The sequence below is a fragment of the Micrasema longulum genome, unplaced genomic scaffold (assembly GCF_059751315.1).
Source record: "Micrasema longulum isolate JH-2025_06_02 unplaced genomic scaffold, ASM5975131v1 h1tg000127l, whole genome shotgun sequence".
NCBI lineage: Eukaryota > Metazoa > Arthropoda > Insecta > Trichoptera > Brachycentridae > Micrasema > Micrasema longulum.
Genome location: NW_028277333.1, coordinates 480,292 through 494,565, shown reverse-complemented (window position 1 = coordinate 494,565; position 14,274 = coordinate 480,292). Strand labels below are relative to the sequence as shown.

Here is a 14,274-nt window from a genome sequence, read left to right as displayed (position 1 = left end):
GTACAAGTTTATTGTTTACTCCATACTTTTTCAACACCCCCACAATTTCATTCTATCTACTTTATCATACGCTTCTTGCAAATAGACAAATGCGCAGAATAGTTTTTGTCTTTTTGCCAAAAACTTCTCCGTTAGCACCCGCAGCGCAAAAATTTGATCCGTGCATCCACATCCACTCATAACGGCTCTTTGCACGTCCCACACTTTGTCTTTCTCAGAACTTTCGACAGAACTCAGAAGGCTGATGGCCCTATAGTTTCCACATTCCGCACAAGATCCCTTTCCCTTATATAAAGGCATGACAACTGCCCTCCTCCAATCCAAAGGCGTATGTCCTCCTTTAGGCAGAGATTGAAAAGTCTGTGCAGCTATGTACTCACGATCTGGCCACCACTCTTCAGATATTCCACAGCGACCTTATCATACCCAACGGATTTTCCGTTTTTCATACATTTCAGCGCACTCTTTATTTCTACCATGCTTATCTCACATGACCTATTATCACTCGTATCTTCCTCTGCACAACCAAGTTGTTGCTAAGGGACACTTTCAGTACTTTCGTATTCCATCCATCTCTCTTTCACTCCTTCGTCATTCGTTAGCATTCAGCCATCTTTTTTTTTATTTTATTTTTTTTAAATTTTTTATTTAAATCTTAAAGTAGGGCACACAAATCATACATATTGTTATGTGTGTTCTAATAATAACATTGAAAATATATTTAATTTATAAATTGTTTATCACATATGTCTTGACCATTATTTTAAATTTTCATATGTTTTTTTCTTCATAAATATTTTTTTCCATTTCGTAATACTTTTTAATTGCTTTAAATAAAATTGAATTTTGTGACTTTGCCTTTTTCCTAAATGGAAGTCTAATTTTGTTCTTTTCTCTAGTATTGTGATCGTGTTCATGCTGGTTCCGATCAATTTTTTTCCAAAATTCTGTTTTTTTATTAGAGTTTATAATTTTATGAACAAATATCATTGTATTGTAAAATATTCTTTGTTTATATGTTAATAATTTCATTTCATTTACCATCGACTTTACTCTCGTATATCTGTTTTTTTTTCAAAATGATTCTAAAGGCTTTATTTTGTAATACAGTTAGTTTATCTATGTTTTCTTTGTTTGATAAAAATAAAATGCTACTACAGTAGTTAACGTGTGGTTTTGATTTTATCGCTTTAATGTTTCCACTTTTGGAGGAGTTCTTTGTCTTTTTCACCTCTTTCCAAAACAGTTTTATATTTTCATGACAATGAGTGGACAATTTTATACCTTCTTTTTTGTTAAGCCAACTTTTTGCTCTTTTATACTCGCTGCTCTTGATGTCACTTATTGTTATAAGCTTCATCCATGCATCTTTTTTTTCCTTAACAAGGTTTTTAATACTATCATCTCATCACGCGTCTCCTTTTTTTCCTCTTCGGGATGCCATCCCGCATACATTCTTTGCAAATTTACACAAGCACGATTTAAATTGTTCCCACATTTGGTCGATATTGACTTCTATTTCATTATTTCCTAAACTTTCGTTTAAATCCCGTTTATACTTCATTATTACATTCTCGACTTGCAATTTTTCAACCTTGACTCTAGACGAAGATGCCACAGTTTTCGTTTGTGAACGCCATCCACGAAATAGAATCACTTGTGTTAAAACAAAAAAATGATCTGATTCCATTTCAGCGCCCCGAAACACGCGGGTGTCGGTTGTGTTTGTTCTTAATCTAGCGTCCACAACCACGTAATCAACTATCATTCTTTCATTCCCTCTTTCTCATGTGTATTGGTGAATACCTTTATGATTAAAAAAGGTATTCAAAACAAAAAGGTTCCACTCAAGACAAGACACACTTCAAGCAAACTTTTTCCATTTCCATTTATCCTAGAATCGCCATACATTCCAAGGGCTGTTTCTAGGCCGTCTCGACGAGTACCCACCCATCCATTCAGATCACCGGCTAGAATCATTCATTCATTCGGTTTTTTCCTCGCACATACTTCCCTTACATTTTCCCAGAACTCACGCTTCACATCTTCACCTGCCGAATCGACTGGGGCATTTTCGATAATGAACATAATGCTCGTTATTCCAATCTTAAAGGTGATCCACATGAGTCTGGCGCTAACAAATTCATACTCACTCAAGCACTCTACCGTTATAAGAGAGAGCATCGCCGCAACCCCCCGACTTGCCTTTTCTGATTCTGGCACACCAGACCACAGCACGAGCGTGTCATTGTGCTCCTTCGATCCACTCTCTTTTTTCATGCTCTCACTTATACAAAGAACACCTCAACCCTTATCCTTTATACTATCACACAGTTCATTCATCTTCTTATCCATTCCTCCTCTTATATTCCATATGCCAATACGGCACTCCATTCTCCTATTTGCACCCCCCCGAGAGACGCGGCATGATGGGTGGTGAGCCTTATCGCTGCCTACAGGCATTTTCTTGTCTTCCTGCCCTCCTTCTTAATTTTAATATTTCGCATAACTACTTACATACTACCTACACTTATGATTAAAATATTAACTTACGCTCTTACAATACAAAGGAAATACAAATATATTACTTAACACTAAAATTCACACAAATATATAACGCTTAACTTCAGAAAAATCACTTAGTACTACAATAGTCATAAATCAAACACTCATTGCGTCCTTATTTCTTCCCCTGTCACCTTCCGTACTTCCGTCTGCGGTGGCCGGTCTTCGCTGGCACAACTTCCAGATGGTCCACTGTAGCTGAAGAATTCGTCCGATACGGCCCTCGCCCGCCTGCACATGGTGTGGCGTGGCGCGACCATGGATAATATCCGCCCCCCCCCCTTATGTAGAGAAACAGAAGAAATTTCTTCTTAACCCTCTCCACCATAAGAGAGTACTTCAACTCACATGGTCCCCAAATCATTAAGCCACTCTCAAGTCTACTTTGCACCAACGAGTTATAAAAAATATCAGTACTCGTGTATTACCCAAATCCTTGCAATACGCAGAACGAATCCTAACATCTTTAACGAACAACTACGCGCTGTTTTGATATGATCATGAAATGTCAGGGAACTCACAAAAGGGATGCCTTGATTTTTAACCTTAGGAGTTTGCGTAAGAATCTGGTCATTCATTATACGAGTATTGCGGAAAAAAGCGTTTTGTGGGCCCTAGTTAAAGACATAACTGAGCATTTAGAAATATTATAAAATAATTGATTTTGTTTTCTTCATTCAGATACGTTTATTATATCCGCCTGGAGAGTACGGAAATCATCTTAAGTTATATCCCTCAAAAATAGCTTCAAGTCTTACGTGAATAATTAAAAACGTGAATTGACTACAACTTTTTAATATCATTGATAAAAATAGAGAACAGCAATGGGCCCAGGTTGGATCCTTGAGGGACACCTGAGTAAGTACTTAAATTTTTCAATGCAAACAAGCATGTGAAACGTATTGATTTCTGTTTCGGAGGTAGTTTACCATTTATTTTAGTATTCTAACCGAAAAAACAATCTCACTCAGCTTGTTTAACATAACATCATGATCGACTGTGTCAAAGGCTTTGGCAAAGTTGTTATATGAACAGTCAACCTGATGTTCTACATCTAATGCAGCCGTAATATCATCTGTTAATATCTTAAAATTTGTTTTGACCGAGAGATCCTTCTTGAATCCATGCTGTTTATTTGTAATAAATGGCTTGACTCGAAAGGCGATAATTTTACTGATTACAATTTCAAATATCTTAGCAGGCGCTGAAAGTACAGTTACAGTCAATAGTTTTCTACGGATGATTTGGAGCCACTCTAGTGCATAGGAGTTACTTTAAATTTCTGGAAAGACTCCTGTATTAAATGACATATGAAATTAAAAAAAACATAGCGGCCTCTTAAAAAAATGTTATGACTTTTGACATTTTAATGAATGTCATTGGAGTTGTAAGCGAGATATTTAAACTTATTTTTCTCTCGTACACAGCATTTAAACTATGCCATACCGAATGAGCTGTAAATGACAAACTGTATCAGATGAAAATGAGTCCGATTTATTTAAAGGATAGAAGTCAACTTTCTGTCCGCCGATTTAGTCGTACGTTCAACGTAGCACGACACCATAAAATAACATAAAGTGGATTTATTAATATTTAATTTTAAAAATTATTTTATAAATCAATAGGTAGGTAAACACACAAAACAGTTCATCATGAGGCCGACTAATTTCCACTCGATTTTTTTTAGCAAATCTCACACCCGCAAGTAAAAACTAAATAAATACAACCAAAAAAATTAAAAATAAGTGTCCACCCACCCTAATTTTACCGGACCGAGTGGATTGGCACGATACATGTGAAACGGGTTCACACAATCAATCATTTTTAGGATAATAACATACAAGGTTAACTTCGCCCCAAGTCTCAACTCAACAGAGCACTCTATTCTCAACGAGTTAGGAGTTAAGTCCACGATATTTTTATTTTATCAATGGTGTATAAATAAACTATTACTTTAAAAAAACGGTTTCACATTCATTTTAATACTTTATGCGTTTTATTCGGAAATTAAGCCGGTGATTTCAAACATGAGAGTTTACTGCATTAATCGTCAAACCACTTAACGAATTGATTATTGCGTTTAAATTCAATATTTTTAAATCCGTTACTTAACTTAAAACATCTCAAGCGTATTTTAAAATAAAATTTGACGTGTCTGCCAGATGAAAACTCGAATTGAAATAATAAATTTAACTGGGAAATATTCGCATTTGAATCAGAACTCAATCGACATAAGACCCTAGACTTTTTTCGAGTTTCGTCTGTATTTTGAGTTCGAGTGTTTATATAATTAAACACAAAATAAACACAGCGATACCAAATCATTTATATGTTCATTAAAATTAACGAATTGAAATTATTCGGTGAATTAAAATGGATGTATTTTCAAGTAATTAATTGCTTGAAAAATATTTTTTGTATGTAGGAACGAGAGGTTCAGTATTATTGACCTCGCTTACAATGAAGACATTTTAATATATTATGTAGGTAAATACGATAAGAAATAACATAAAAAATTAAATATTATAACTTTTTGACCCCCCCGTTTTTATGATGAAACCGGCACCGCGATGCTAATTGCACTTAATATCTCAACAACTCCAACAAATATTACCATGAACTATGAAAATTACCGAGAATTTTGTAATATTCAAAAAACCCTCACACACAAGAAAAAAATTCATCCATCACATACTTAGCTATATTTGATTACTTAAACCAATATATTTATATTATACTATTTGTACAGGCATCATATATTATTATACATACCACACATCTATTCATAGTACAGTAGTGGTCCTCAGAAGTCCTAGGCTCGAACCCCGCTCTAGTACCTATATATCGTGTATTGTTTTTCATTACCTCATACAGTTATTTAAACCAACATTGAAAAAATTTGATTATTCATTCAAAAAATGTTAACCACGCCAGTGAAAAAGATTTCCCCAAAACTTTTTTAACGTGAATGCCAATTACAGGAATTAAGTTTAAATTCCGAATTAAGATACTTTTGGCTCCTTTCCAATCCATCTGCTGTCATTGTGATTTTTAACAGGTAATTAGTTTTTATATTTTTAATTTTGTTGTTAATTAAATGTTGAATTTTGACCCATCTAGTAACGAGCAGACGTCTTTTTCAGATATCCGCCCTCTCTCGGCATTTGATGATGATGGACTGGAAACATCTGGATCTTGAAAAATGTTTATTCAGTATTTTGATGTACAAACATAAAATAGGATGGGTACTGAGAAGGGGAGAGAACCCGCTTTTCAGCCTTACAAGCGGTGAATGGAAGTAATTTTAATCCAACAAACATATTCATTCAGAACAATAATTACGTCGTTTGCATGCCCTTTCACTGGGGGCTATTATTTATGCATTTTATCTATTCTTCGAATATTCACATAAATTGTATATTTATACAAACGTTCCAACACAACACATATTTACGATCTCGATCTTTTTTATTGTAAAAACAAATATCTATTAAAAAAGAGCTTTTAATGGGAATATAATATAACTGATTTAGGAAAACGCAAGGGCTTTAGGCGTTCATATAGTTTTTTTATAGTATTTTATAGTACATACATAGGTAGATGAAATTAACTAATGAATATTCTTAATTATTGTTCTTTATAACGCTGTATATTACATTTCAACTTCTTTAAAAGACGTTATCTACACGACAAGTGTACTGAATTGTTATTGTCACTGTTATCGTTATCGAATGGCTGAAAAGCCTGCTTCGCCTGCCCCACCGGCAACGTCCTCTCGTCCAGCGTATTTGACCTCCACCAGACCTCCAGCAGGGACCCCTTGGCAAACTAATGATGACTACAATCCTCATGATTTTTGAGATGTGCCAAACCCCACAAACAACGCTGAAACTTTTATACTTCTTCTACATTTATTTGGATTTATCAAATAAATGAAAACAATTTTTTTTTTGCTGGTTACATAACCTTTTATTTGTGTTATGATAATAGTTCAAAATGTTTTAAAGTTTCCCACTTGTAAATAAGACAAAATCAAATTTGATAAGTATATTTATTTAATATTTGCCAATTCAAATGATATGTTACACATCTTTTCAAATAAACACTTTAATAAAATTATCATACATAATATGGATGTAAAGTAAGAAAATAGGGTTTTAGGAATATCAAACAATTACTTTTATTAAATATTATAATTAAATTTATCCCCATCAATTTTCACTTCCTGCCAAAACTCCAACACAAATCGTTCGACATGATCCAAATGAGCTCTATCTACGTATATGTAAAATTAATCGTCATAATTCATATTAATAACCATATCAATAAAATTGAAGCTTAACATAATATTATCAATATTTTCCGAACCCAAGAAAATGTAACTTTTATAATTTTCTAATCTGCTTAAAATACATTGTATTTGATAACATTTAATATTCACTCAATAATGTAATATTTTATACAACGTGTACCTAACGTAATGCACCGTCCACGCTCACAAGTGGAATGTTCCTGGGTACAGTGCGTTGTCCCAACAAAACCATCAAATCTCGTCTTTATTTGAATATTTTCCTATTAGTTTATTTATCTAGTACAATTAATTTACTCTACAAATGACGAAAAATTGTTTCTTTATGTAACATGAAATATTTTCTTATGTACTATTTGTCGGTTAAGCTCGGGTTATAAACATCGAAGACACACACTTATAATAATTAAAGGATTATTGAATGTATGAATGTGACAACACCTATAATCGTCGGGGTTATAATATCATTTTGAGATTGAAACAATTTCCCGCCATAGTTTATACACTAATGTTCATAAGTCTGAAAACCACAAGTCAATATCAACGATAATTGTTTTTAAAACATTTTTAGAGTAGATTATAGTTATACATAACTTAAATGTCAAGGGGATTTTTCCTATATTTTATATTGTTATTAACCGTTAAACGTAATAATAATAATAAATACTTTTGAATTGAGAAATAAAGTAACAGTTATTTAACTGAATAAAATAAATATTTACAGTAGGAAATTTGATAAAATAATAATAAAAACGTACAAATATCTTTTTTTAACACATACTTTTTATATTCCATTTTTTTCCTTTCTTCAATAAAGATATCTATAATTTTTTTATCTATGAAAATATTATTTTCTTACAACACATATGAAACCATGTTTCGAATTTGATTATATTTTATTAAAGTACTAAAATATTTTATAAAAACATTTCAAGGTTTGAAACATTAATAACTTTATACACATTTATGTTGATTTTTTGATATAATACGAGTAATTTGATTACAACTAACTAAAATTTTAAATTTTGTAATTTTGTTCAACCTGTAAGTATTTTCTTTAAAAACGATATTTGTTTGTTGAATAATAAATATTAATAAAGACGTTAAGAGAATAAGAGAAGTACAGAAAAACGTTATTTCGTGGTATTCGAGGTGTATTTTTAAAGTGCTTTATTTGCTTCTCACTTAAGATTACAATTAAGTCAGCCACGATTATAGAAAAATAAGCTGTAAAATATATAATAACATCAGATCATAACGAATTTCGGAGGATTTCATACCAAATTATTATTAATATCTCAGCGAAAAGAATTGTAGAAAGTAAACACAAAAAGTTTCCAAAATTAAAATAAATACAACTTTAATTATACGCAGGATAATAAATTCTACATACAAAGTATTATATATACACCAGCTAGAAGCTCTCTAAATATTTAGTCTTTCGTTTTCTCCACTCAAATCCATTGAAAATCTTGGTTTTTAATGATGACAAAAAATTTGTTGTTGACACTGATTCACATATGACTCGAGATTTATTTTAATCATAACCAATCACAACTTTAATGAAAACATGAGCAGAAAAATTGGATAACCAGCAACAAATAAACTCGGAAAAACTGAAAAAATAAGTTTTGAGCCAGCTCCATAAAAACTTTACGATGCGCGATGACTCGAGAACAGTTGCGGACGTAATTCGGCTATCGCCGTGTTCACTGTTTACGGCATCGATAAATGAACTCAGAGCTAACTTTACAATTATGAGTTGGATAAAAAACACGTTTTTCAATAGTCTAAACACCAAACAACATTTATCTGCTTTTATCACTGATAAAGGGTCTTCAAACTTATGAGCGTCACTGTAGATGTCCTAATGGGAATTAGACGCAGCTCTCCTGTTGCTGGTTGAACATGAGCGGCGTGCGCACGGTAACGACCTCCCGCACGGGGCGGATGGACACGGCCGAGTCTACGTGCCCGTAGTCCATGTGACTGTAGGTCGGCAGAGTGCCCAGCGCGCCCAGCGAGCCCGACATTACCTTCCCGTGGGGCGCCTCTGCCATGTAATCATACTGAGGGTGCTTGATGCGCATGTCTCCCCCGCATTGGAGTGCTTGATTCTGCACCAGAAAATAAGTTCTTCAGTTGGATGGTCATGGAATTAATTTTTTGGTTACTTGTATGAATGGCGTCGGAATTCAGTAATTTTTCAAAATAATGACAATAATTATCTGAATTAACAATACCGTATTGAAAATATACACTCTGTAACTTAATTGAATAGTTATTGCAATATGGTCAGGAGGAACAACGACAATATCCGACATCCATACATACAATTTGCTAAAGTCACAGTGAAAGGGGCAATGAAAGCTGTAGAGTTTTAATTAATTAAAATCACTGCTTATGAAATTGAAATTTCGAAAGAGTAGCTCGTTTATTGATAGAAAAAATGTTTTTTATTGTGTTACGGTAGGAAGACCCATGGATTTGAAAATGGTTGTTGGCTATATGAAGGGAGTGATTTAACTGCACGGGAAAACAATAAAATTTTGTATGAAAAGGTATCAGTAAAACAAATACTAGTTTCTTACTTTCAGTCTCAACTTATTTTTGTTTTTTTTTTAATAAAAAAGAAATATTTGCGTTTTTATGATTTACCCAAATATTTAATTTTAAGTGCCATTTTCAACGAGTTGTAAAATAACTCACTATTAGAAAACGGAAATAAAGTTGGAGTAGAGTGGGATTCGAACCACGGACCGGTGCGTGAGTCCGAAACAATAGTCACGGGACCACAAACCAATTTTAATTTTTAAATAAATAACCCACTTAGCTTCTTATTAAGATGATTCTTAGCAGGTGGGAAAGATATTCAATGAAAGTAAGTAATAAAAAATATTTTACAACACCCAGACCGATTTTCTTTAGTTATAAATAACCGTGTAAGAAAATGAAAAAAAGGTTGTGGTAGAGTACGGTTCGAACCCCGGACGAACGAATCCTAATCCATATTAATTACTTTCAAAATACAATACGTTCAACATTTTGCTTTAGGGACATTTAAAATAAATATTTGTCAACCTTGCGTTTATGCATTTGATGCAAAGAGGCCTAAATATACAACCTGTTGATCATTTTGATTGATCTGAAGATGATTTTATAGCCATTTTGTAACTAATTATCTACATAAGCTGCAATTTGCACTCTAAGCTTATTATGATTACCCACTATAAGTGTAACTAACGGATGCAGGAAAAAGTTGCAAGGAGAATAGTTAAGTGAGCAGTTTTATGGAAACGTATTTCAGATGTGCCTACAATGTTGTAAATTCATACAAAAAAACACGTTGAAAAGAGAAACAATTAAGTTAATTTAAAGGTATGACGAGGGGGTAAAATAATGAAATAGTAAGGATATAAATAGGTAAGGGGTTCCGTGAAAAGATAATTATGTTTTAAACTTTATCGTTTACACAATATTGTGGATTGGTATAAGAAAGGCGTTGAAGTTTTCATGGTAGTGGCCAGGTAAGTGGTTTAAAGAAAAGGTAATGATGCTGTAAATTTATGTCTACAATATACAAGTAAAAAGGTTGAAAGGAGAAAAACAGGTTTGAGGATTCATGATTATCATCATCATCCCTATTCCGCACCTAGTGGTACATAGGACACTGAATTGGTAAACCAAATGTAACTCAGTTCGATTACATAATCAGGTAATCAGTCTCACGCTTCAGGTGCCAGTCCAGGAACAATGAAATATTGCAGTTTGACAAATCCTTAAAAACCAATATTTTATGTTCACCCTGCCAGGCATCAAACCCAGAGCCTCAAGAATGGTAAGCGAACACATTAAGCACCAAACGATCAGGCGGAATTATCTCCACTCGATTTGTTTAGTAAGGATTTTTAACCTGAGAGTAGCTATTAAGTTGAAAGCACTCGTATAGAGTACTGGTTTAATTTCACATCAAAAACTGTATTCTTCACCTGCCTGGACACAAAAAATAAGGGCTTAAGTTAAAAATTAAAAGGGTTTAATGGAAAATAGTTATGTTTCAGTGGTTTTTAACAATAATTATATTGATTATTCTTACATTAAATGTGCAGATATGGGACGCCACTGGCAGGTGTGACGTAATAGCCAGAGGCGGGGGAAGATGCCACTCCTCAAGGTCAGTACCCAGCACCACGTTGTCTGCTTGGTAGTCAGATTCTGCAAAACCAGGTTCACGATGAAAGGTGCCTGCCACAACACGACGCGTCGAGCAAATGTCGTCCAGGCCGAGTCCGTAAATAAATGAAATCGAAAACAAAATAAATTAGAAAAAAAAAACAAATTATTCGCTCAAAATAAAAAGGAAAATATAGATAGAAAAAATAAATCAAATAAAACTGATAAATCTATCTCTCGTAGTATGACGTAAATAAAAATATAATTGATTCACCCAAGGCGTACCTATTCCGCCCAAGTATTGAATAATTCATCTCATTAATTTTTTTAAGATCATTTGAGACCAAGATCCCTTTAGAATTTATGAGATGATAAAATTGTTATTACAGATCGTAAGCCACCTTAAAAAAAGTCTTATACCAATACAATTTATGCTATTTTGTATTTTCCATGATAAATAGTTTAATCGTGTATTTATTTTCTCTCAAATCATCATCAAATCCCTATCATAAGGCATTGCATTAAAACACCAAATACAGCGTACCTTAAACATAGTTGAATTTTTTTGTTTTATTCAGTCACTCGAAAGGGGACATGAAAATTAATTACTAAGAGTAGGTTTAGAGAATCTACATTTCTATTTACTTTTTTATTAAATTTAGTGCGTCTATTTTCAAGAAAAAACCATTTTATTATTTTTCCATGTAAAAAACGTTTTATTGTTAATATAATATTAATATTTAAAACATTTTAAATCCTTTCAATGTATGTTATGTATTATGGACTCCACACAACGGATACTGGGTACAAAAGTGTTGTATAGAGTCTTCAATGTATTAGGTTTTTAAAACGGTTGGGAAATACTTAAAACGAAGCCCAGCATTTGGTAAGAGTTTTCAACAATAGAATTTATGTGAGACCCAAACAACAATCTTCTATTAAGAATAGCTAAGACTTCTCAGTTTTTAATCTCACTGCAATGTGATATGGAATTATCTTCGATCGAATAATTGTGTGATCAAACATTATGAGGTATTAATGTTAAATTGATTTTTATTACAAAAATCAATTAGACGGTCAAAAATTTTCTTGGATATTTATACAGTGCAATATATCGTTGACATTAGCAAAGATCTTTGCATCATCAAAAGCAAAAGTAGACAAAGAAATTGAAAAAAATGGAAAAAAATTGAAGCACTGATTTGTTTCATAAATATACAGAGAAAATAAAATGGGAGACCAGAGCTGCAGTATTTGAAACTAGATAAGACACCGTTTAAAGCTGCTGTCCGGGAAATATTTGTTACGTAAAAATTCAACCATCTTCAAAGATCGCCATGAATTCCATAACATTTCAGTTATGAAGCAAGATGTCATGGTTAATTTTATCGAATGCCTTTTGAAAATTGGTAGATAGGGCGTCAACGTGAGTTTTTTCGCAACAATCAGTAATAAAATTTGAGAATTAAAAAAAAAATAGATTCAACTTATCCACCTCCATTAAAACCGTGTTGTTGTTTTATAATAATGGGAGCGATAGCAGGTGTGAGTTGATAAACTACAATTAAGATATTTTAAAATTAAGTCTTTAAATTTCTACAACATACTTGCTTACCTATCAACTCCATTTATAAGATTAATTACGTGATTATACCTTGATTAAGAGGTTTATGTAGCTTTGAAACCGATTGGTCGAAAAATAAAGTGATTAAAAACAATGTGGTTTCCCATTTAATTTATTATACACAAAACTAAAATTACTACAATTATTATTAACAGCCTAATCCTCTATTCCATAATATTATTTATTTATTATTAATATAATTTAATTTATATATATTTATATATGAGTTTACTGTTAACCATATCGATGTGCCATATATTTGTTTTTAAAAATATTTTTTATGATTATTTTTTATTTTTCTAATTCAATATTTGTGGTGATATACTCATGTGTCTGTGTCATATAATTGCTCGTCCCATCTGAACACAGGACTTTTAGTCCCACGGAGCTGGGACTTATTGTCTCAAATAATGTACATCAAACATATGTATGTAAATAAATAAAAAATATATTCCAATCGATTATTAAATGTATTAACATACATTTACTGGAGTGTTCAGGATTTCTCTCTAAACTTTTTTTTATCAATGGACACATATAAATTATTACATAAGAAGTAAAACAAGCATACAGGATTAAATAATTTAAAATAAAACATGATAGAAAAATAACAATAATACGACTAAAGAAAATTCTGTAAAGTATACGACTAAAAATAAAAATGTAAGAAAAAGAATATACGGTGGCTTCCGAATCTTAACAAGAACTTTAAAATGTAAGCTTACCTTTGTTAAATCTAATAACGTCTGGATTTTTGTCCCCATATACGCTCTCTGTCTCACCCGATGTGAGGGGTACGGAGCCCTTCTCCTTACTGGGAGGGGGGACAGGGCAAAACTCCTCCTCAATCTCTCTCCCCTTCTGGTTGGATTTCATGGCCAATATGACAACGGACGCCAGTATGCCCGTCGTAATCAACACTCCTATCAGGATGCCAATAATAAGCTTGTAGTCAAATGGCTTAGCCGTGAGTCCTAAAAAACAGTCACAAAATGTTTTAACAATCGCTTCACTGAAAGTTATTTGATTTTGATTAAGATCCATATGTGTAGTGGTTAGCGCTTTTAAATACCACGCATAATAATGTAGGTTAAAAAGTCATTATTGACACAATTTCATTGTTTTTCCAAACAGATCCACGTAATCCGCAGTGTAAAAAGTACTCCCTCGAGTCACTGTGTGTTAACCTGAGGTTAATTTAGGTTGACCTTAAGTAAACTGAGGTTAGGAAACGATCGCCTGAAAATGACTCTCTCTTTTCATCTCATTAAAATTATATGTGTGTCTTGCTATTTTACTACATTTCTTTCTCTCAAATGAATGTTTTATATGTTTGTCTCAGGGTACTCGATATTTACTCATTTTCGAAGATCTTTATGGACAAAATATATCATTTAAAGTTATGTAACACACCTTTATAAGTGGTACAATTTTTTCTCATAAATTTCTCATAACTTTTTCTCACAACATAAAAATTATTTAAAAAAATCGTAGTATATTTATTAAAACAAATAAATGCAATTTGCATACACGCCGTTTACATCGCAAGAGCGAGCGCATTAAAAAATCATCCACACAAGTCTAGTAGGTGTATTAATTCGGT

General features: G+C 32.7%; 1 protein-coding gene across 2 annotated transcripts in view; it reads right to left on the bottom strand.

The window, feature by feature from the left end:
- Positions 1–7,922: 7,922 nt before the first annotated feature.
- The window catches only part of LOC148284353 (neural cell adhesion molecule 2-like), a 163,093-nt gene continuing 156,741 nt past the window's right edge, over positions 7,923–14,274 (bottom strand). Inside the window, exons 14-16 of one of the 2 annotated variants that reach the window (XM_088240826.1) lie at positions 13,397–13,645; positions 10,971–11,119; positions 7,923–8,991 (exon numbers count right to left, since the gene is read on the bottom strand). In XM_088240826.1, the coding sequence (XP_088096952.1) occupies positions 8,752–8,991; positions 10,971–11,119; positions 13,397–13,645 (638 nt within the window). In that variant the 3' untranslated portion in view covers positions 7,923–8,751. The remainder of the gene's footprint in view (positions 8,992–10,970; positions 11,120–13,396; positions 13,646–14,274) is intronic. The other variant, XM_088240835.1, reaches the window with a different exon arrangement.